General features: G+C 43.7%; 2 protein-coding genes across 3 annotated transcripts in view; both read left to right on the top strand.

The window, feature by feature from the left end:
- LOC139413077 (aryl hydrocarbon receptor-like) overlaps positions 1 to 4,607 on the top strand; it is a 98,576-nt gene extending 93,969 nt beyond the window's left edge. Inside the window, exon 13 of the mRNA XM_071160112.1 lies at positions 354 to 4,607. Coding sequence (XP_071016213.1) covers positions 354 to 461 — 108 coding nt within the window. The 3' untranslated portion in view covers positions 462 to 4,607. The remainder of the gene's footprint in view (positions 1 to 353) is intronic.
- Positions 4,608 to 11,757: 7,150 nt separating this feature from the next.
- Positions 11,758 to 24,928, top strand: part of LOC139413076 (aryl hydrocarbon receptor-like) — a 70,864-nt gene continuing 57,693 nt past the window's right edge. Inside the window, exons 1-3 of one of the 2 annotated variants that reach the window (XM_071160110.1) lie at positions 11,758 to 12,037; positions 12,800 to 12,820; positions 12,924 to 13,114. In XM_071160110.1, coding sequence (XP_071016211.1) covers positions 11,997 to 12,037; positions 12,800 to 12,820; positions 12,924 to 13,114 — 253 coding nt within the window. In that variant the 5' untranslated portion in view covers positions 11,758 to 11,996. Of the gene's footprint in view, positions 12,038 to 12,799; positions 12,821 to 12,923; positions 13,115 to 20,313; positions 20,385 to 24,928 lie in introns of those variants that run through there. The other variant, XM_071160111.1, reaches the window with a different exon arrangement.

The following is a 24,928-nucleotide window of genomic DNA, read 5'->3' as shown; positions in this document are numbered from 1 at the left end:
CTTGTTTCATTATTACAACCAGATTACAGTGTTTCTAATTGCACCAGTATTTAGGGTTTTACGAGTATGACAGTTATAACGAGCCACAAAGGGACCTTTGGGAAGAAGGTGTCTGTTTCATATTTGTACTTGACGTATATTGAAACATTTAGAGCTAATTACTCTGTTGTATGTACTTAAACACACATTTGAAGATTTGTTTTGTCCATTGTCGTTGGTTTCTTTGAGAAGGATATAATGAGGATTTTAAAAGCACTCAAACAAGCACAGTTTGCGGTGGGTTGCATGCATTACATCATCCCCTTGTCTTTCTGATCTGTTGTGGCTAACTTGGTCCATTATTCACCATCCAGGTCACAAACTGTCCAATGGAGGAAAACATATCGTTCCAGTTCCCGCCCCTGCCCAACGGAACCACATACTTCTCAGAGAACAATCAAAACAACTGTTGCGACTTCTAGAAGGTTCTACAAGGAGGAAGAAACCGCCTTTTCCGCGGCTGAATTGAATTTGTTGAGATACTGATGAGTAGCCCTCTTTGCTAAACAAACAGATACACGGACACATACAGACTCACACAGCCAGGTGCCTTTGGGGATTCTACCACCACCATGCCTTACTTCACCAAGGAGACTGGCCAAGATGGCTTCCTTCATTTCTCTTCTATGCGTCTCAAATCGTATGTTTGGATGCAAGATACAAGGCGTTTGGGCCAGAGGGTCGTGTGGCTTATTTTTCTTCTGCAACCAGACAGAAGACAGAAGCTCCAGTGACTGTCACGAGCTCCTCCTTGACTTGCTTTCTCCTTGGGTGGGCATGCCCTGGTCAAAAGTAGTGCACTATGTAGGGAATAGAGTGCCATTTTGGACATACAGTCACGTCTGGTCGATGTGGAGGAAAGAGAATATATTTATTGGTTGTTTTGAATTGTGCCTCATTGTGCCTCTGATGTTAAAGAATTGCCAGATGATTTTGGAAAGGACAGGCGAAAGATGATGACGTAAGAAGTAATAGGGAAAAAGAGATAACACGTTTAATTAGATTCCTGGGATTACTTTTAAGGTTTTTTTTTTAATCCCTAAATGCATTTGAACATATAGGATCTAGCCAAATTCCAAAGGGGAAAGGTGAGATAGTCGATGCCTGGTAAATTGACTACAGTATAACCATACGGGCAAAAAGAAGAGCATTTGCATTTGTAAAATGCTAAATATGTTGGCATACGATATTATGGACAATATGTATGTATAGATGATATACAGTTTAAACTGTATCAACTGCTTATTTTGATACGGAGTAAAAATAAAACTATTCCCCAGCAATCATAATACTCCAATGACCTGAATGAAAATGTAAAAACTCTTTCCCTTTGATGACCTTTTGAGACTTGCCACATGTTCTTGCATCACCAACCATGCTCCATTGTGATATACAGTGCCTTGCGAAAGTATTCGGCCCCCTTGAACTTTGCGACCTTTTGCCACATTTCAGGCTTCAAACATAAAGATATAAAACTGTATTTTTTGGGAAGAATCAACAACAAGTGGGACACAATCATGAAGTGGAACGACATTTATTGGATATTTCAAACTTTTTTAACAAATCAAAAACTGAAAAATTGGGCGTGCAAAATTATTCAGCCCCTTTACTTTCAGTGCAGCAAACTCTTTCCAGAAGTTCAGTGAGGATCTCTGAATGATCCAATGTTGACCTAAATGACTAATGATGATAAATACAATCCACCTGTGTGTAATCAAGTCTCCGTATAAATGCACCTGCACTGTGATAGTCTCAGAGGTCCGTTAAAAGCGCAGAGAGCATCATGAAGAACAAGGAACACACCAGGCAGGTCCGAGATACTGTTGTGAAGAAGTTTAAAGCCGGATTTGGATACAAAAAGATTTCCCAAGCTTTGAACATCCCAAGGAGTACTGTGCAAGCGATAATATTGAAATGGAAGGAGTATCAGACCACTGCAAATCTACCAAGACCTGGCCGTCCCTCTAAACTTTCAGCTCATACAAGGAGAAGACTGATCAGAGATGCAGCCAAGAGGCCCATGATCACTCTGGATGAACTGCAGAGATCTACAGCTGAGGTGGGAGACTCTGTCCATAGGACAACAATCAGTCGTATATTGCACAAATCTGGCCTTTATGGAAGGGTGGCAAGAAGAAAGCCATTTCTTAAAGATATCCATAAAAAGTGTAGTTTAAAGTTTGCCACAAGCCACCTGGGAGACACACCAAACATGTGGAAGAAGGTGCTCTGGTCAGATGAAACCAAAATTGAACTTTTTGGCAACAATGCAAAACGTTATGTTTGGCGTAAAAGCAACACAGCTGAACACACCATCCCCACTGTCAAACATGGTGGTGGCAGCGTCATAGTTTGGGCCTGCTTTTCTTCAGCGGGGACAGGGAAGATGGTTAAAATTGATGGGAAGATGGATGGAGCCAAATGCAGGACCATTCTGGAAGAAAACCTGATGGAGTCTGCAAAAGACCTGAGACTGGGACGGAGATTTGTCTTCCAACAAGACAATGATCCAAAACATAAAGCAAAATCTACAATGGAATGGTTCAATAATAAACATATCCAGGTGTTAGAATGGCCAAGTCAAAGTCCAGACCTGAATCCAATCGAGAATCTGTGGAAAGAACTGAAAACTGCTGTTCACAAATGCTCTCCATCCAACCTCACTGAGCTCGAGCTGTTTAGCAAGGAGGAATGGGAAAAAATGTCAGTCTCTCGATGTGCAAAACTAATAGAGACATACCCCAAGCGACTTAAAGCTGTAATCGCAGCAAAAGGTGGCGCTACAAAGTATTAACTTAAGGGGGCTGAATAATTTTGCACGCCCAATTTTTCAGTTTTTGATTTGTTAAAAAAGTTTGAAATATCCAATAAATGTCGTTCCACTTCATGATTGTGTCCCACTTGTTGTTGATTCTTCACAAAAAAATACAGTTTTATATCTTTATGTTTGAAGCCTGAAATGTGGCAAAAGGTCGCAAAGTTCAAGGGGGCCGAATACTTTCGCAAGGCACTGTATCCTATTATTACAACAAGATATGCTAATCAGAATGTAATGACATCAACGACAAAAATACATTTATTTACTCAGCGTTGTTTTGTTTTTTGAAAAAAAAATCAGCTTTTGTATTTTTATAAGCATTTAACCAAAACTATAAATATGTAATTGAGCCAGTTTAGTCTTTTCTGTTATTTTGTGAAGTGTCCCACTGGGCACACACTGGTTGAATAAACGTTGTTTCCACGTCATTTCAATGAAATGATGTTGAACCAACTTGGAATAAACATTGAATTGATGTCTGTGCCCAGTGGGATTCCTGTGCACCTGCAGTTTTATTTGCTTCTATTGTGCTTCTATTGATAGAAAACACCCAAGAAGGGGCGGTGCCTTGGTAAAGTATTCATGCCGAAATGCATCAGATAGTTGAAGTGCCTCATTTGCATAAATATGCAGAAGGAAAACCGATGAACCAATCATGGAAAAGCAGTCAATTTGAAAAGAAAAAGTAGAGCCACTGTTCAAACTGCATTGTTGATATGCTCTCCTATGCCAATGTGGGAATATCTTTCACTTTACTTTACTTTCTTTGATTAATTATTTTATTGCCCTGCAGTTCTACAGGGAAGTAATACAGTATTGGCAGCTACAGTTTCAGAATGATCAATGATCCAATTCAATGTGGATTATTCAATGTATTCTAGGGGGATCGGGTGCTTTCAGAAATCGTACAAAAATACAGAACCTACAATGAACACCGTAAGTGTCCATATTGAAAGTATAGTATTCAGTATTCTTGTCTGTATGCTTCTGCACAATGTAGGCACTATAACTACTGCACTGAGGCCAAGGCGCCTTTCTATATGCAGTATAATTTTAATGTGTACATACTATTTTTCATTTGTATTTTTAAGTCATCTGGCCTTCATAAGATTCACATCTATTATTGTACACTATTTTATACATGTGTTTTCTGCACACAGAACAGTTCATGTCTGTAAAACCCCTTTTTGACCTGTTTCCTCAGAACAGTATTTATAAATATTCACCTTGTGGCTTTTGTTGTTTTTCTGCCTCTAACAATGTGTCAGCCATGGCGCTTACGCCTCAATTGTTATATTTCATCTCCACATTAAAGAGGTTTAATGTCTTGACACAGGTTTGTCTGTTCTTATCAGAATCCCTTTTCTTCATCAAGTACATTTACATGTAACAGGAATTTGACCTGGTGAGATGTTTTTTTTATTGGTTCAATTATACAATTTTATCAGAGCAAATAAATACAAATTTAAAATTAAATAAAGATAATCAAAAACATACAACGTATAGATAGATATATCACACATACTGTATGTAGTATACCATATAACACTGTCACGGATCCCTCCGGAACTTTCATTACGCACACCTGGCCCCTATTCCCAGTGATTAGTAATAGTATAAGTGTGTTCTTGGTTTATCATTGTCCTGTCGATTATTGTTACAATGTCCGTTCATTCGTGTGAGTACCTGTGCTGTGGTTTTCGTGCCATTGTGGATTGCCCAGATGATTACAGGTCTCAGCCTGTGTTTTAATCATAACAATACCAACTGGTGAGTGACATATAAAAGGGGAAGCAATGGAGTCCAGGTGGTGTGCGCAATGATGAGTGCCAGGTGTGCATACTGATGAATCCCAGGACTGGTGGCTAGTACTCTGGCGACGTCGTACGCCAGAGGGGAAGGGCAGACGTGACAGTAACCCCCCCCTGACGTGCAGCTCCAGCCACAGGACGACGTTGACGAGGGGGACGACCCCGAGGATGAGGAGCGTTGTCGGTCCAGGCGGCGAAGGTGGAAATCACAGATGTTGGGGTCCAGAATGTCCTCCGCCGGAACCCAACACCGCTCCTTGGCCATACCCCTCCCAGTCCACCAGATACTGGAGCCGACCCCCACGATTATAGGAGTCCAGTAGGGATCTGACTGCATACGCTGGGCTCCCCTCGAAGTCCAGGTGGGGTGGAGGTGTGTCGTGGGGGACAGCATCAGCTAAGGGACCAGGAACCACCGGCCTGAGAAGGGAGACATAAAGAGGGTGAGATACAGTAGTGACTGGGTAATTGTAACCTGTATGTCACCTCATTGACCCTCCAGTGAACCTTGAATGGCCCCGCGAACCAGGGGCTCAGTTTCTTGCAGGGTAGGCAGAGTGGGAGGTTCTTGATAGAGAGCCAGATGCGATCCCCAGGATGGAACACAGGGGTCTCCCTGCAGTGACTGTCTGCATGCTCCTTCTGACGATGGATGGCGCACTGGAGTCTCACGGGCGCATTGTTCCACACCTCCTCGTGCCGGAACCACTCATCTACCACAGGAGCCGCGGTCTGGCCCGGGGTCCACCGGGCCAGTGCCGGCTGGAAACCAAACACACACTGGAAGGGTCAACCCAGTAGAGAGTTCTGGGCGTACTCTGCCCAAGGAAGAAAATGTGCCTACTCACCCTGCTGGTCCTGACAGTGACTCCTCATGAACCTCCCCAGCTCCTGATTCATCCTCTCTACCTGCCTGGTAGACTGAGGCCGATACCCGGATGTGAGACTAACCGTGAACCCGAGCTTCTCCAAGAAGGCCCTCCATACTCGGGATGTGAATATGGGGCCACGGTCCGAGACGATGTCCTCTGGAAGGCCATAATCCCGGAAGACCTGCTGGAAGAGTGCCTCAGCAACCTGGAGAGCAGTGGGAAGACCAGGAAGAGGGATTAACCGACATGACTTGAAGAATCTATTCACTACCACTAGAATGGTAGTGAAACCATCAGAAGGGGGAAGATCAGTTACAAAGTCAATGGATAGATGGGACCAAGGTCGCTGAGGCACTGGAAGCGGCAGGAGTTTCCTTGCTGGAGCATCCCGGGGGAACTTGGTTTGAGCATACACGGAACAGGAGTTGACATACCGCGTAACATCTTGCACCAAGGAGGGCCACCAGTATTTCTCAGTGATGAATGGATGGTGCGAGAAATACCCGGATGTCCATTGACGACAGCTGTGTGTGCCCAGGTCAGCGGCTGATCCCTTATCCCTGTGGGAACGTAGATGTGTGTTCCCAGGTCAGCAGCTGATCCCTTATCCCTGTGGGAACATAGATGCGCGCGGGAGGACAATTCTTGGCTGCGGGCTCCCTCTCTAGAGCCTGGCGGATGTCCACATCTACGTCCCAAACCACTGCCCTCTGGACAGGAGCCTCTCCCGAATCGTAGATATGGTACAGGGCATCGGCCTTGATGTTCTTAGAACCTGGGTGATAGGTCAGCATGAAGTCAAACCTGGTGAAGAAGAGGGCCCACCTGGCTTGACACAAATTCAGTCTCCTCGCTGTCCATATGTAGTCAAGGTTCCGATGGTCGGTGAGGATGACGAATGGTTCCTTGGCACCTTCCAGCCAGTGTCTCCACTCCTCTAATGCCAACTTCACCGCCAAGAGGTCATGATCGCCAACGTCGTATTTCCTCTCTGCGGGGGACAGTTTCTTGGAGAAGAAAGCACAAGGATACAATTTTAGTGGGGCCCCTGTCTTTGTGACAAACTGCCCCCACACCCACCTCCGATGCGTCTACCTCAACCACAAAAGGTAGCGTGGGATCTGGGGGTTTTAGCAAGGTGGCAGAGGTGAAACGCCCCTTGAGGAGACGAAAGGCCTCGTGGGCTGCTGGAGACCACATCAACCTACGAGGCCCACCCTTGAGGAGGGAGGTGAGAGGTGGGGCGACGTCGCTAAAGTTCCTGATGAAATGGTGGTAAAAGTTGGCAAACCCCAAAAACCATTGTAACCCCTTGGTTTTGGTTGGGACTGGCCATGACCTTACCGCATCTACCTTCTTGTCCTCCGTCCTCACTCCCTGCGGGGTGATTTGGTAGCCCAAGGAGACAGCCCTCTGGTGGAATTGGCACTTCACCTTGACGAACAGGTGGTTAGCCAAAAGGAGTTCCAGGACTGCTCGAACGCGAGTGATGTGATCCTCCAGGTTGGTAGAGAAGATCAAGATGTCATCGATGTACACAATCACCTGTCGTCCGAGCATGTCCCTGAACACCTCATTGACGAATGCCTGGAACACTGATGGAGAATTAGCTAAGCCAAAGGGCATAACCAAGTACTCATAGTGACCAGACATCGTGCTGAATGCCGTCTTCCACTCATCCCCCTCCAGGATACGAATGAGATTGTAGGCACTCTGCAGGTCCAGTTTGGTGAAGAACCGTGCACCACGGAGGTGGTCGATGGCTGACGGCACCAGCGGGAGAGGGTAACGATACTTTGTGGTAATGTCATTGAGTCCATGGTAATCGATACAAGGGCGTAATCCTCCTTCCCTGGCCACGAAGAAGACACCAGCTGAAGCAGGGGACGTGGAGGAGCGGATGAAACCCTGTTGGAGTGCCTCTTGAATGTAGTCCTCCATGGCCTGGGTCTCAGACACCAACAGAGGGTAGATGCGTCTGTGTGGAGGTGTAGCACCGGAAAACAGGTCAATGGCACAGTCCCACGGGCAATGAGGAGGGAGACAGGTAGTGCAGGTCTTAGAGAATACCTCCCTTAAATCCTGATATTCCTCCGGGATGTTGGGCTGAAGGGCAACCACAGGACTCTCAACTGACGTGGAAACACAGGGGACAGGACACGAGGTCTTCCGGCATTCAGATGACCAGTCGGTGATTCTCATCCTCGACCATGAGATGGTAGGGCTATGTCGCTGAAGCCACGGTAGGCCGAGGATGATCTTGTGAATTGGTGATGAAGGGGATGTTTTCCTGGTGATTGGGCTCCACGGTGAGGGTGAGTGGTTGGGTATTGTGTGTGATGGTTCCGGATCATTGAGGCCGACAGTCGAGACCGTGAACCGGAAAAGGAGAGGAGAGTGGGTAGGTAGTAATATTGAGAGAGGAGGCAAGGGTCTGATTCATAAAGTTCCCCACGGTGCCAGAATCCACTAAAGCTGTAGACACAGGGCTTGAGGGACAGTCAGCCAGAGTGATGGGTACTAAAATGAGTCTAACAGGAAGAGCAGTTGATGGAATACTCACTCCTGGTCCAGGGGATGTAACATCAGGTGACCGTCCCTCTGCTCTAGTGGATCCTGGATTCTGAAGTAATGGACACAGCTGTCGCTTGTGCCCGCCCTGACCACAGTACAGACAGAGCCCCAGCCGCATCCATCTGCGTCGTTCCGCCGTGGGAAGGCGTGTGATCCCTACCTCCATGGGTTCAGGCTCTGATCCCAAACGCTCGCCGAAGGGGGGAGAGAAGCGATGTAGATGCCGACGCACCCGGAGGCTGTTTTTCCGACGGCTGGCCAACGCATTGAGTAAGGTTGTCACCTCGGCAGGCCAGTTCCGTCTGGATCTCCTCGCGCAGACCTCTTCTAAATAACGTGCTGAGCGCCGGTTCATTCCACCCACTGGAAGCTGCTACGGTCCGGAAGGTAAGCTCATACTCAGCAGCTGTCTGAGGAGCAGAAGCTGGAGCAGAAGCAGACACTCACCTCCATCTCTGCCCTCCTCGGGATGATTGAAAATACATTTAAACACAGAGTCATGAACCACTCATAAGACTCAAGCTCCTCCTCTCCTACCTCCCAGACGGCCGTAGCGCATTCCAATGCCTGCCCAGTCAGCAGAGAAATAGCCGTGGCAACCTTAGACATCTCGGTGGTGGGAGCTCCCATCTGATGTGCGAAATAGAGGGAGCACTGAAGGAGGAAGCCACTGCATTTGAATGGTGTCCCTTCATATTTCTCCGGGAGGGATAGACGGGCGTCGCTGAGCTTAGCGGGTTGCTGAATGGGCTGAGTGTGCTGACTTGTTGGGTAGACTGGCTCTAGCATATCCTCCGCTGTTGAGACGTTGTAGACTGCGGAGAACATCTTCCATGGCCGTCCCCAGTTGAGCCAGCTGGTCATGGTGTTGACGAAGAAGGTCACTTTGTTCATTGATCGTCTGGGAGATGTCCGGTTGTCCTGCTGCTTCCATATTTTGAGTTGGTATTCTGTGATGACGGGGCGGTGAGTCGGAAGCAGGTGAGACATTTTAATAAAACAAGGAAACCAAGAACACGCCACTAACATAAGGCAGAATGCCAACACACAAGAACAATACCAACTGGTGAATGAAACTGGAAGAGTGACATATAAAGGGGAGGAAATGATGAAGGTAATGGAGTCCAGGTGTGAATCATAATGATTCACAGGTGCACGTAATGATGAGTGCCAGGTGCACGTAATGATGAGTGCCAGGTGTGCGTACTGATTAATCCCAGGACTGGTGGTTAGTATTCTGGCAACGTCGTACGCCCGAGGGGAGGAGCAGGAGCAGATGTGACAGCCGTCTTTCGGATGGGATGTTAAAACGGGTGTCTCTGACTCTGTGGCAATTCAAAGTCCCATGCTGCTTATTGTAAGAATAGGGTTATTCAGCCCGGTATCAAGGTTAAATTCCCAACCTGGCCACATTCCATCATCCCCCTCATTCCTAATTGGCATACATCACTCCTCACCTCTCCACCTGATAGCTGTGTGGTGAGTGTTCTGGCACAAAAATAGTCGCTGCGCTGAGGTGGGTGCTACAAATTTCCCCCTATTATGTAAAGCACTTTGAGTACCTCAGTTGGTAGAAAAGTGCTTTTTGAATCCAATAAAATATTATTCATTATTATTATTTGTTTACAATCACATACAGTATGTCTCTCTATTATCCGTGGGAATACTTGTGAACAGATTTCAACAGATTTCAAATGACATTTATTTTGCTCAGAAAACTTGGGAGACCAAATATAACCATTTGCATGCCACCAGTTGGGGTACTCTGTTCAAGATGTTACCTCAAATCACACACCATACACCCAACAATGATCAAATGTTATAATGGCTCTATGTATTCTATCCAGGAATCCCGAGTTTTATGAAAGGACTGTGGGACACCTTGCATATCATATGTTATTTTTTTCTAGTGGCTGGCCTTAATCCATTGAGTGATATGGGGAGGATCCTCTTGGTTCCACTTAAAAGTTATACATCTTTTGGCCTCAGTCATAGCGAAGCTAAATAAATACATTCTTAATTCTCTGAGAGGTGAGTTGTAAATTGTATATAGATCACCAAGGATCGTCATCATGGAAGTTAGATGTACTTCCCTATGAAGGACCTTGTGTAAAATACTTTCAATCTCCAGCTACCAAGTTCAGAGCAAGCCCATGTCCAGTGTAATAGAGAACATGTCTCTGTTTTACAGCGAGGGCAGTGTGGGGACAAGAGGTTCATTCTTTCAGGTGTAAGATAAGCTCTATGAATACAATTTTACTGACAAAGCTTGTATCTTGTGTTAATGTAAACTCTCTGGGATTGCTCATTCATTTCAGACCATTGATCTTCTGTGATCTGGGTCCCAAGATCCCTCTCCCATTTATCTTTCACCCTTTTTGTGGTACATTTGGAATATTCTGTTAATAAGCTACAGTTCCGCGAAAAATTATTTGCCCCCTTCTGATTGCTCTATGTTTGCATATTTTTGATACGTTATGCCTGAGGGCCTTCATGATTCCCACAGGATAGGAGGAGAGGGAGCAGTTGGAGTATTTATTTCCAATCATTATTTTATCTGTAAAGATGTACATTTTTCAAAGATGTATGTTATGTTATGCTATGTTATGTTACGTTATGCTATGTTACTTTATGCCATGTTATGTCATCTGTAAAAGTAGAAGTAGTAGTTTGACCCAGCCACTTATGAAACGGTTTTATGTCATATTCATTTTGGTCACTAGAGGGAGCCTACTCACATAACATTACCACAAGCCTTCTGGTTTTACATGTTTGCACACAACTCACTTTTTTGTTAATTCTGGACTGAAACAGGAAGAAAAAAAATTGGGGCTATTACAAGAAAGAAAGAAAAATACTTTTTTTTTTTTAAGGTTTTGAAGTTTCCTTATCTCACCTGAGGAAAGGTCCTCGTGGTTATTTTAGTAATAAAAGAGCATAACCAAAATGAGCAAATCAAGATTTAGTTATACCTGTCTATTTATTTAAACTTCTGGAAGGTTTTCCAACTTCACTAAATATATAATTGCGTAGCCTAATAGCCAACCAACTTCACAAATAGTTGACAAGTTGTGCCAGTGACCAAATGGACCCTTGTGCTGATCCTATTTATGTTAATTGCACGCGCCCTCTAACCTGAGGCCTAATTCTTGCGCGCGCCCTCTAACTCAAGGCCTCTGATTCGCGCGCCTCCACCTCTGATCCTTGCGCGCTCTTGCACAAATCTGTGCGGGTTTCCTGGTCAGTCCAGTCCAATGCGTGTACCCCGCCTAACTGGGTTGTGAAGGGGGTTGTGGGCTCAGTTTGAGAGCGCGCTTTAGCTGCTCGTGCCAAGAGGAGATTTGCAAAGATGCGTTAGCGAAAAAACTGCAACATATTTCAATGTCGTTATTATTTCCTCTTCTATTTTTTTCCCACTCATTTTAACTTTGTTTCGAAACGAATGATGACATGGACTTTGCATGACGAGGAAGGCATTTAATATCGGATGTCAACAGCATTTTACGCACCGTTTAAACACCGCGGAAGGGATGCACTTGCTGCTGACACTTTTTGACGAATGTCAATTTAGCATTGCTTATTTGTTGGAAAACTATATTTCATTGTGATTGCATGCTTTAGCGTTTATACAATCGTTGTCAGTATTAGTTTGCGGCCGTAATTATTTGAACCGCCTGACAAACATCAACGTCATTGATGTAGGACAAGAGGACTGATTCATCGGTGCATTGCTTGATCCTTTCTTGAAAACAGTGTTCCTTCTGGACAAGATCTGGGGATGAGTAGATGGGTTATTAGACAACCATTACCGGGTTTATGTAGGTCGGCTCGGTCTTCCCTTAACGTTGAATAATTCGGCTATACCGCAGTAAAGCCTCAACCATGTATGCTGGACGGAAAAGAAGAAAACCGGTGCAAAGAGAGTAAGTGAGAGTTTTTTTAAACGTTGCATTGGCTTGCACAATGAACTAAAATGGCACACCATAACGTTATTATTTTTATTATTTGATAATATATGAAACAACGCTATATGACATGATAGTCACTCACGATCCATCCAAATAGCATGTATATATCTTCAATATTCTTTGGTGCAGACAGATTTGGATATTTATATATTATAAGCAGTATGTTTATCCTATATAGTATACTGTGTCAGGATAATGATGCATAATGTCCTAAATAAAAATAACCAAAAATAATAATTTGACTCCTAATCATGATGAGGTCAAATGGTTGAAGTGGTGTTCAATTCAGATGGAGAGAGATGATTCCATTCGAATCCAAACGAACCCATCCATGCCAGTACTCCGGGCACAGGTGCAGGGCGCGCAGTGCTCGTGCTCATCATTCTCAGGCCTTTTGTATTAATTTTCGTTTCAGTATTTTTCATAGTTCAGTGTGCCATTATTGTATCGTGTGAAACGTTCAAGTACTTGTATCTTGACTATTAATATTTTTTTTACACTGTATTTACAGTGTTATTGTTGCTTATCTATAACTGTTTAAAAAATAAGCTAAATAGGAGCGAAAATAATAGGTAAACTTATAAGAAAATAAGAACATAATTATAATCATATTGTTGTTATTATTGTTATTATTATTGATGTGATGATTATTTATTATTCAACTTAAATTATTATTATTATTAATACCAATATTTAATTATATGCTTTATCATTTAGCATCGAAGTGAAAGACCAAAAGTGAGTACTGAGTGGTAATATGTCCACTGTTTACCTTCTTATTAATATTGAGAGAATTAGCCTAATAAACCCTAATAAACCCCATGTCTCTTCTCCTGCTCAGAGAGAAACAGACAGCTCCATCTGAAGGGGCCAAGTCTAACCCATCAAAGCGCCACCGGGACCGTCTGAACTCTGAGTTGGACCGTCTGGCCAGTCTACTGCCCTTCCCAGAAGAGGTCACCTCCAGCTTGGATAAACTCTCTATCTTACGGCTCAGCGTGAGCTACCTAAGGACCAAGAACTTCTTCTCAGGTGAGTGTGTGTGTGTGTGTGTGTGTGTGTGTGTGTGTGTGTGTGTGTGTGTGTGTGTGTGTGTGTGTGTGTGTGTGTGTGCGTGTGCATGTGCGCGTGCGCGTGTTGGCTGCAGGTAACTGTGTGGAGGTTTTAAGCTTAGGATATGCACTGTAGTGACTTAGATATGACCAGTTATTTGGACAGTTCCTTAAAAATAAAATAAAATATACTTATTATATATGATATGATATTATTTATTTGAAATTGGACTTTGTGCTGAAAATAAGGTATCAGATTGTATGATCCCAATTCCTTCTAAATGTGTTAAATAAATGTGTTGTCTTGGCGAGGCCTTTCTAAGAAATGTTGCAACGCCATATCCTTTCACCTTGTCTTCCCGAGACACACCACATACATGATGCAAAGACAGCACTGAACTACTCAATAAACTCATCAATGGCATACAGAAACATATTTCTATCCACTTTCTGTGTCCGAATCACACCTTCCTGTCTTAGGATGATGCTGCAGGGCCGGCGCTGAGTTCTGGCGCTGGTGATGCGTCATGCATAATTGAAAGGAAATGAGCGTCAATCATTTATAAGACGGAGGGAGGAAAATGTTTGTTTTAGACAGTCGATTTTAAAAATGGTTGTTGAGGTGAGTCGAATGGAAACAGTGGGCATGACCCCGACTCTGCCGTGGGTAAGAGCTGTGTTGAAGATGCTGCATGGGCAATGGAAAGTGCATAGCTGCGGAGGAGAGGAGAGGCTAGGAGGGAAGGGCAGGGTTGAGATTGCTTATGGGACTATCTTCAAGGCACACCGGAACAAAGCTCAAAGATTGTGGAGATGTTTCACCTCAATGTCTGCTGGACCTTACTACCCAATGTTTATGGTTTTAAGAGATTTCATCTGAATAACTGAATAACGTCACGTAGGTTCCCCCCCGTCTATTTGGAAGTGGACGGGGAGATTGGAGGTTTGCGTTTGGGTCCGCGTGTGTCTGTGGAGAGGCAATAACAGGGTTACTATTTGAGAGGACTCCACAGGGAGTTATTCGAATTGAATATACCAGGAACAGAGACTCCCAGGAAGTCCCTTCCTTCCCTCCCATCCACCATACTGCTTAACATAAACTGGAGGAGAGGAGGATATTGGAAAGAATGAAAGGAGGGGAGAAGAACTAAAGGGCTAAATGTAATGGAGTATGATGGGTCCTCCTGAGTCCCCCGTGGCGGTTTTTCCTGTGATCAACAATATGATCGCGGGTGAACATGTCTCTGTGTAAGTCTCTTTGGATAAAAGTCACTGCTCACTGACGTACGTGACACGTTATGTGACACTATAGATCAACAATTGGTTAAATGTAAATGGAAGGAACTGCGTTTCATTAAATGGATTGAACACTTTAAATGGTATAACTGCATTACATCAGCAGCAATGTAAATGAACATAAACAGTGTAACACTTGAAGGAAGAATACAAAATTGATCACATGTTTTGAATAGAGCATGGCTAGCTACTATATAACCTAGTTACAGAATATAGCTGTGGGTCTTCCTGCATTCGATGGCACCATTTTGCACCAGTTCACCCAAACTAAGGGTACAACATGGGTATACCACTCTTGTGTAGCCTTTGCAGTGAACCATTATTTATGTGAAAATAGTACAAATGCTAGTTGATGTGCAGGGTAGCCTAGTGGTTAGAGCGGCGGACTAGTAACCGGAAGGTTACAAGTTCAAACCCCCGAGCTGACAAGGTACAAATCTGTCGTTCTGCCCCTGAACAGGCAGTTAACCCACTGTTCCTACCCACTGCTGTCATTGAAAATAAGAATTTGTTCTTAACTGACTTGCCTGGTAAAATAAAAAAACAAATTAGATGAGCTATGTTATGTTTTACAGGCTTTTTAGTGAAGAGCTTGTGTGATTTTAAAATGGAAGTTTAGCAACATGCCAGCATAGCTCTTTAGATTCAACTGGCAACTAATACGTCATCACAGCATTTGTGCTGTGCAGTAGGATGGCTGAGGATTCTGGGTAATGGAATGTGACGTGGCTTTCTTTTTATAGGTTTTGACCAATGGGTGGTTGACTGAGGTACAAGTAGCCTCGCACTGTACATAATTTAACATTGGTAGATCATTAGTTGAATGTTTTTCCACTGTGCCCTGGGTCTGACAGAGGCTGTTAATGAGTCTGACCATTGGAGATATTCAGAGTGGCATTGGAGTACACATAGGGAAATCTTTACAGGGTTTTTGTCACAAAGAAGGAGTGGTCATGAGAGAGAGGGAAAGGGATAGGGATGAGGGAGAGGGATAAGGAGAGGGAGAGGGATAAGGAGAGGGAGAGGGATAAGGAGCGGGAGAGACAGGAAGGGTGGGTGTGTGGGTATGGGTCACATAAGGATGGAAACAATTAAGCCAGACCGTAAAGCCTGACTTATTTGAGTTTTTTGGTCATGTTTTGCTAATGATATGGTAATAGCCTTGTGTGGCTCAGTTGGTGGAGTGTGACACTTGCAACGTCAGAGTTGTGGGTTTGATTCCCACAGGGCGACCAGTACGAAAATGCATGCACTCGCTACTGTAAGTCCCTCCGGCTAAGAGCGTCTGATAAATGACTCACATGTAAATGTTAAGCTGTGACATGACTCAGCTGAGCTGTTTCCAGATGTACAGCTTAGTGTCGAAAATCATTCATGTGGTGACAATTGAATATTGTGTAAAGACCAGTTAATAAAGAAATGTTCACACACTAAAGCGCTATTTCTTTCTGGCGCTAAGGAGGCGCAAGTGTCAAACGCACGTTAGTCTGCAATTTCGTCATCACTGGCACACGGGCATTTTCCAGCCCTAACGCGAGGTTCGGCAATTTATCTGTCTTTACATCATCTCCCTTGTGCTGAGGTGGTAGGGGTGGCAATATTTGAGGTGTGTTCTCGAAAACAATTGTTTTCCCCCAATTTCATTTCATTTGATTAAAAAACAAACATAGCCTACCCTGACCGTAATCAAGACTGGTTTAACAGCATCGCATAGGTGCGTATTTTATCCTGGCCGTTATCCAGGTAACCTATGAATAAAGGGGTTTCAAATGGCCTACTGAGAGTGCTTTGAAATATTTTGTCGTTTTTTTCCCATCATACATTTTCATTATTCACAATGCACCTCATTCGATTACCAAAGACACGCTACTCCAAACTATTCAGTCCTCCAAATCAACTGCTGATATTTTTTTTTTTAAACCTGCCTCAAACATAGGCAACGATACAATTGACAGAGGCCTAGTAATTTGTATAGACGTGCGAATGTTGTGCTTAAAAACATTTAGGCCTTAGTGTCAAATCAAATCAAATCCCATTTTATTGGTCACATACATATGGTTAGCAGATGTTATTGCGAGGGTGGCGAAATGCTTGTGCTTCGATTTACGACAGTGCAGTAATATTGAACAATTCCACAACAAATACCTGACACACACAAATCTAAGGAAAGGAATGGAATATATAAACATATGGATGAGCAATGACAGAGTGGCATCTGCAATAGATAGTATAGAATACAGTATATACATATGAACTGAGTAATGCAAGATATGTAAACATTATTGAAGTAGCATTATTAAAGTGACTAGTGATCCGTTTATTAAAGTGGCCAATGATTTCAAGTCCGTATGCAGGCAGCAGCCTCTATGTGTTAGTACACTGTGTGTACACAGTGCCATGGAACGAGAGAAGCCATTTAACATATCATGCTTCTGACCCGATCCTATTTAGAAATATTGTTTTCCATTTCATATTAAAGCCCCCTGCTACCCTTACCCTAAGCCTAGGCTACTAAGCCTGGTGCAACTGTCACGCCCTGACCTTAGAGATCCTTTTTATGTCTCTATTTTGGTTTGGTCAGGGCGTGAGTTGGGGTGGGTATTCTATGTTCTATGTTGTGTAGTTCTATGTTTTGGCCGGGTAGGGTTCTCAATCAGGGACAGCTGTCTATCGTTGTCTCTGATTGAGAGCCATACTTAGGCTGCCCTTTTTCCCACCTGTGTTTGTGGGAAGTTGACTTTGTTTAGGGCACTTGGCCTTCAGCTTCACGGTTTGTTTTTGTCGTGTCTATTGTTTTGTTCGGCGTCATTTTCCAAATAAAGAGAGAATGTACGCTCACCACGCTGCACCTTGGTCCTCTTCTTTTAACTGCCGTGACATCAACAGCAATGCGTCGTGTGTTTTTTTATCCCGGCCTTGCGAAATAGCCCATCCGTAAAAGGTGTTTAATGCATCATTCGTCACAGTGCCTTGACTTGAAAATATACTGCACACATATGCCGACCTGCATACTTCATTTAACTTGTTCAGTATCCACCCCCATCTCCAAAGAGCGCCTCTCACCGGGTTAACAAAGACACTCTCCTCCAAAACGTATTTAAATGATTCAGTCCTGTAATGCGGTATCAACGGTAGGCCTGGGCTATATCTTGCTATTTGAGAACGTGCCTCACACATACAATACAATTCATGGGAGCCTAGTATTTCTTACTTGAGGAGAAGTGCAATGCGTAAAGACTTGTAGGCTCTTGAAGCCAATTACAACAATGTTGGCAGCCAACACTCCAAACTTAGGCTATTGAGGAAACACCGTTTTTTTGGCGTGTTTATTTTTTAGCTATTACTCGTTACTGTAGCCTATGCTATTTAACTGCAGTATCAATCCACAATGGACCAGGACAAGAATATTCCGTGCTCCCAGCAGAATTGGAGTTGACAACGCAAAGACGTCAATGACCTACAGAACGTGAGACAAAAGCATGCCGTATTAAGCCAGTGTGTGGCCAAGCCCTCGTCACATCTACAACTTGTTTATTCATCAAAACCCAGCCCTTTCACGCCACCGCCAGCTATTGTACTCATAATTCCCGGGTGTGAAAATAGCAAATAAATATTTCTGACACCCCCCTCAGAACCTATAGTGCTACCGCCAGCGCTTAGATTAATCATTGTGTTAGGTTTGTTAAGATAGAGCACTAAAAGTTGGATATCGGTAGACTAAATTATGAGAAGATTTACAAATATGCTTCAGATGAAACTGGTCGTAAGTGATGCCTATGATGCCTCAAGCAACCTCAGGGACATGAGGATATACTAAGTAAATAGAAGATATTTGAAACTCATTTATCAACCGTTGTGCCCTCCTTATTGAATGTTCTTAGTCATTTGAAAGAGGTGTTGAGATTGTGTTATACTGCGGCGGCTCAGATGAAGGGACGCAGACCCCACTCCACCACTGGCTCACCCCACTTTGTTGGCACCTCTGATGCGGGGACCCACTTCGCCGACCCCGGACTGGGCACCCTCGTAGCGGGCCCCGGACTGGACACCCTCGCTGCGGGCCCTGGGCTGGGCACCCTCGCTGCGGGCCCTGGGCTGGGCACCCTCGCTGCGGGCCCCGGACTGGAGGCCGTTTATGGAGGCTCCGGACTGGAGGCCGTTTATGGAGGCTCCGGACTGGAGGCCGTCTATGGAGGCTCCGGACTGGAGGCCGTCTATGGAGGCTCCGGACTGGAGGCCGTCTATGGAGGCTCCGGACTGGAGACCGTCTATCGAGGCTCTGGACTGGAGGCCGTCTCTGGGGGATCCGGACTGGAGGCCGTCTATGGAGGCTCCGGACTTGAGGCCGTCTCTGGGGGATCCGGACTGGAGGCCGTCTCTGGAGGCTCTGGACTGGAGACTGTCTATGGAGGCTCCGGACTGGAGGCCGTCTCTGGGGGATCCGGACTGGAGACCAGAGACTGGAGACCGTCTCTGGGGGATCCGGACTGAAGACCAGAGACTGGAGACCGTCTCTGGAGGCTCCGGACTGGAGACCGTCTCTGGAGGCTCCGGACTGGATACCGTTTGATTTAGAGAAAGCGCATTCCTTTTTTTCGATGTCTCTCCGACTAGAGGAGATGATGATGGTGTTGTTGTATTTTCTGGTTGCGTTGTGCCGTCACACTAACCCGGTCACCCCCTCCTGTGCCTGCCTCCTCTCTAAGCTCTGTTTAATTGAGTGTATCTCCACGTTTCCTCTATACACTCTGTTGTAAAGGCCTCCCGCAGACCGTTGCCACGGTTGTCTCGCTCACAAAGGATGGATTCCCCACTCAACGTGGGTTACAAATGTGCCTGACTGTCTTAAGACAGCTTTACGGCACAGCCTTGTCTTTGTGTTGAGTTACAACGATAGCTAAACCTCAGTGGCCGGAGTAGAGTAGATATGGTGTGTTTTTACCTCCCATGGTTCGATTGATTTGAATGAGTCTCAACCATGACGGTTCCAGGTCATTTTGGTAAATTAACTCCCTGTGATTTTGCATGAGAGAGAGGAGGCCCTGTGCTAACGAGCTTATGACTGGTCCATGATGAATTGACTAGAGCCAATGGGAAAGTAATGGATGAGGACATTGTGGACCACACGGAGCCAGAGAACAGGACAGATGTATGTGAAACTAGTTAAAAAGCCTAAATAAGTGGATGGCTAGAGAGCAAAAACGAACAAAGAAACCGCACTAGAAAGTTCAGTTCCAAGGCTTGAATATGAAAGAAATATAGCTTTTATAAGTATATTGTTCAACAGCTCTTCTCATAACTGAGTCACAAAATAAAGTGTCTCTTTTGTTTTTCAATGTATTCCTACCAATGTGCTGTCATTACAATACGCTGAAAAAGGAGCAGTTGAGGATTAAATTATTTTGGAATAAAAAACAACAGGGTTAATCCACTTATATATTCCTTTGAAAAGGAAAATAAGAAGGGAGAGGGGTGAAAAAACTCCAGCAGCACACCAGAATCAAACCTTGTGGACACAAAAGGGCCAGTCTTGTGCTGCTATGTCAAGGTAGCCAGTCCAGGAATACATTGGTCTTAAAAGGTCACTTTGGTGTGATTACCAGAGTGTACCTTCCCATCAACTGACCTATTTTCTCATGGTTCAACCTACTGTAGTGCCCAGTGCTATTAGAGAGAGAGATAATGAGATTCAGCAGATGAAGAAGAAACTGAACTAATAGTCTCTCTCGCTCTCTCTCTCTCGCTCTCTCTCCCTCTCGCTCTCTCTCGCTCGCTCTCTCGCTCGCTCGCTCTCTCTCTCTCTCTCTCTCTCTCTCTCTCTCTCTCTCTCTCTCTCTCTCTCTCCAAATTCCTGCTCTTTACCTTACACCATCAGACTGTCAACAAGCTTTTCTTAATTCCTGGAAAAACTGTCTGGTATGCCTGATCCCATAGAATGCATTCCTGCTAATTAGGTGAGTGTATGTGTGCATGTGTGTGTGTGTGTGCGTGCGTGTGTATGCGTGCGTGCGTACGTATGTGTACGAAGCACTGTTGTTATGTTCCATCAATTAACCCCCTCACACACACAGACACACACCCTGCTCTAGCCACAGGCCTCCATATTTTCACAACAATGGCCGTGTTTATTTTGGCTAAGCCCGAACCTAGTGCCCAGTGTGTTTGTGTGCTTGTGTGTCTACGTGCGTGCGTGCGTGCCAGTGTGTGTGTTGAACTGAGCTCAGCCCTGGTCACTTATCAGACTGAAGCTTCCATACAGATCAGGCCGTCTTACGTGAGGAGTAGAGGAAAACAGACCCCTGCCAACACAGCTTACAGTTGTCTTAATTGCTTTGCCAGCTTTTAGGTAAACTTTGAGCATGATAACAATTTTAGCCAGAGAGAGGCTTACTGTCGATTTGTTGAAGCTGTACTGTAGCTTACTGTTGAAATAGAGACCTGATGACCTACGTGTTCCCTCCTCCTCCATCTCAATTCAATTCAATTCAAGGGGCTTTATTGGCATGGGAAACGTGTTAACATTGCCAAAGCAAGTGAGGTAGATAATATACAAAAGTGAAATCAACAATAAAAATGAACAGTAAACATTACACATACAGAAGTTTCAAAATAATAAAGACATTACAAATGTCATATTACGTATATATACAGTGTTGTAACAATGTACAAATGGTTAAAGTACACAAGGGAAAATAAATAAGCATAAATATAGGTTGTATTTACAATGGTGTTTGTTCTTCACTGGTTGCCCTTTTCTTGTGGCAACAGGTCACAAATCTTGCTGCTGTGATGGCACACTGTGGAATTTCAACCAGTAGATATGGGAGTTTATCAACATTGGGTTTATTTTTGAATTCTTTGTGGATCTGTGTAATTTGAGGGAAATATGTGTCTCTAATATAGTCATACATTGGGAAGGAGGTTAGGAAGTGCAGATCAGTTTCCACCTCATTTTGTGGGCAGTGTGCACATAGCCTGTCTTCTCTTGAGAGCCATGTCTGCCTACAGTGGCCTTTCTCAATAACAAGGCTATGCTCACTGAGTCTGTACATAGTCAAAGCTTTCCTTAAGTTTGGGTCAGTCACAGTGGTCAGGTATTCTGCCACTGTGTACTCTCTGTTTAGGGCCAAATAGCATTCTAGTTTGCTCTGTTTTTTGTTAATTCTTTCCAATGTGTCAAGTAATTATCTTTTTGTTTTCTCATGATTTGGATGGGTCTAATTTTGTGAAATCTTGGTTGGTGAGCGGACCTCAGACCTCACAACCATAAAGGGCAATGGGCTCTATGATTGATTCAAGTATTTTTAGCCAGATCCTAATTGGTTTGTTGAATTTTATGTTCCTTTTGATGGCATAGAATGCCCTTCTTGCCTTTTCTCTCAGATTGTTCACAGCTTTGTGGAAGTTACCTGTGGTGCTGATGTTTAGGCCAAGGTATGTATAGTTTTTTGTGTGCTCTATTGCAATGGTGTCTAGATGGAATTTGTATTTGTGGTCCTGGCGACTGGACCTTTTTTGGAACACCATTATTTTGGTCTAACTGAGATTTACTGTCTGGGCCCAGGTCTGGCAGAATCTGTGCATAATATCTAGGTGCTGCTGTAGGCCCTCCTTGGTTGGTGACAGAAGCACCAGATCATCAGCAAACAGTAGACATTTGACTTCAGATTCTAGTAAGGTGAGGCCGGGTGCTGCAGACCTTTCTAATGCCCGCACCAATTCGTTGATATATATGTTGAAGAGGGTGGGGCATAAGCTGCATCCCTGTCTCATCCCACGGCCCTGTGGGAAGAAATTTGTGGGTTTTTTGCCAATATTAATCGCACACTTGTTGTTTGTGTACATGGATTTTATAATGTTGTATGTTTTACCCCCAACACCACTTTCCATCAATTTGTATAGCAGACCCTCATGCCAAATTGAGTCGAAGGCTTTTTTGAAATCAACAAAGCATGAGAAGACTTTGCCTTTGTTTTGGTTTGTTTGGTTGTCAATTAGGGTGTGCAGGGTGAATACATGGTCTGTTGTACGGTAATTTGGTAAAAAGCCAATTTGACATTTGCTCAGTACATTGTTTTCATTGAGGAAATGTACGAGTCAGCTGTTAATGATAATGCAGAGGATTTTCCCAAGGTTGCTGTTGACGCATATCCCACGGTAGTTATTGGGGTCAAATTTGTCTCCATTTTTGTGGATTGGGGTGATCAGTCCTTGGTTCCAAATATTGGGGAAGATGCCAGAGCTAAGGATGATGTTGAAGAGTTTTAGTATAGCCAATTGGAATTTGTTGTCTGTATATTTGATCGTTTCATTAAGGATACCATCAAAACCACATGCCTTTTTGGGTTGGAGGGTTTTTATTTTGTCCTGTAGCTCATTCAAGGTAATTGGAGAATCCAGTGGGTTCTGGTAGTCTTTAATAGTTGATTCTAAGATTTGTATTTGATCCTGTATATGTTTTTGCTCTTTATTCTTTGTTATATCGCCAAAAAGCCAAAAAGATTGGAGAAGTGGTTTACCCATACATCTCCATTTTGGATAGATAATTCTTCCTGTTGTTGTTTGTTTAGTGTTTTCCAATTGTTCCAGAAGTGGTTAGAGTCTATGGATTGTTCAATTACATTGAGCTGATTTCTGACGTGCTGTTCCTTCTTTTTCCGTAGTATATTTCGCTATTGTTTTAGTGATTCACTATAGTGAAGCGTAGACTCTATGTTTTTGGTTGGATAGGTTTCTCAATTTCTTTCTTAGATTTTTGCATTCTTCATCAAACCATTTGTCATTGTTGTTCATTTTCTTCAGTTTTCTATTTGAGATTTTTAAATTTGATAGGGAAGCTGAGAGGTCAAATAAACTGTTAAGATGTTCTACTGCCAAGTTTACACCTTCACTATTACAGTGGAACGTTTTACCCAGGAAATTGTCTAAAAGGGATTTAATTTGTTGTTGCCTAATTGTTTTTTGGTAGGTTTCCAAACTGCATTCCTTCCATCTATAGCATGTCTTAATGTTACTCAGTTCCTTTGGCTTTGATGCCTCATGATTGAGTATTGCTCTGTTCAAGTAGACTGTGATTTTGCTGTGGTCTGATAGTGGTGTCAGTGGGCTGACTGTGAACGATCTGAGAGACTCTGGGTTGAGGTCAGTGATAAAGTAGTCTACAGTACTACTGCCAAGAGATGAGCTATAGGTGTACCTACCATAGGAGTCCCCTCGAAGCCTACCATTGACTATGTACATACCCAGCATGCGACAGAGCTGCAGGAGTTGTGACCCGTTTTTGTTGGTTATGTTGTCATAGTTGTGCCTAGGGGGGCATGTGGGGGAGGGAATGCTGTCACCTGTTACATTGTCAAAGTATACATATCGAAAAATAAAATAAAAATATATATTTATATATAAATAAATGGTGGGACCAACGGCAATAATAATAGTAGTTGTGGACATGGGATTACCATTAACAACAACTACAACAACAATATTAATGAGAACAACAATACATTAAAGCAATGGTAGTAGACCAGTGTCAACATGACTGAGATCTATGACATGACGTGGTATGAAAGACAAAACAAAACAAGATGGGAAATATTATCGACATTACTTTGCACTTTTCACTGGCTGTCCCTCAGGTTCTGGCAGGAGGACACATATTTGGCTGCCAAAACTGCACATTTAGTCTTTTCACCCAGTAAATATTTGATTTTTTCTTCATAATTTATAGTTTCAAATTCTTTGTATTGAATTTTGGGAAAGAAATATTCTCTTAGGTCCTGAGGCTCTATGGGGTTGGTTTGGGTTGGTGAACTGAGCCTCAGAACCAGCTGGCTTTCGGGGACTCTTCTCTTGTTTCATCTCTTGACATTGTAGAGCTGTGTGATGGAATGTTTTGGGGTCACTTGTTTTAGATGGTTGTAAAATTTGATGGCTCTTTTTTCTATTCGAATGAGGAGAGGGTATTGGCCCAATTCTGCTCTACATGCGTTATTTTGAGTTTTTCTTTGCACTTGCAATACAGTCTTGCAAAACTCTGCATGCAGTATTTCGATTGGATGTTTGTCCCATTTGGTAAATTCATTGTTAGAGACTGGACCCCATACTTTACTGCCATATAGAGCAATTGGTTCTATAACTGATTGAAAACTTTTGAGCCAGATTCTAATTGGAATTTTGATTTTGATGTTCCTTTTAATGGCATAGAATGCTCATCTTGCTTTGTCTCTCAGCTCATTCACAGCCATGTGAAAGCTACCTGTGTTGCTGATATTTAGTCCTAGATATGTGTAGTTTTTAGTGTGTTCTAATAGAACTGTGTCCAAATAGAATTTATATTTGTCATCCTTATTTCCGGACCTTTTTTGGAATATCATTATATTTGGGTCAGAGCGGTCAGAGCCCACGTCTGACAGAACCTGTGAAGAGGATCTAGGTGCTCTAGCACCAGGTCATAGCACCAGGTCATCTGCGTACAGCAGACACTTGATTTCAGTGTTGTGTG

Source organism: Oncorhynchus clarkii, chromosome 7, assembly GCF_045791955.1.
Source record: "Oncorhynchus clarkii lewisi isolate Uvic-CL-2024 chromosome 7, UVic_Ocla_1.0, whole genome shotgun sequence".
Lineage (NCBI taxonomy): Eukaryota > Metazoa > Chordata > Actinopteri > Salmoniformes > Salmonidae > Oncorhynchus > Oncorhynchus clarkii.
The sequence above is the reverse complement of the archived record's forward strand: the minus strand, read 5'-3'. Positions and strand labels throughout refer to the sequence as shown.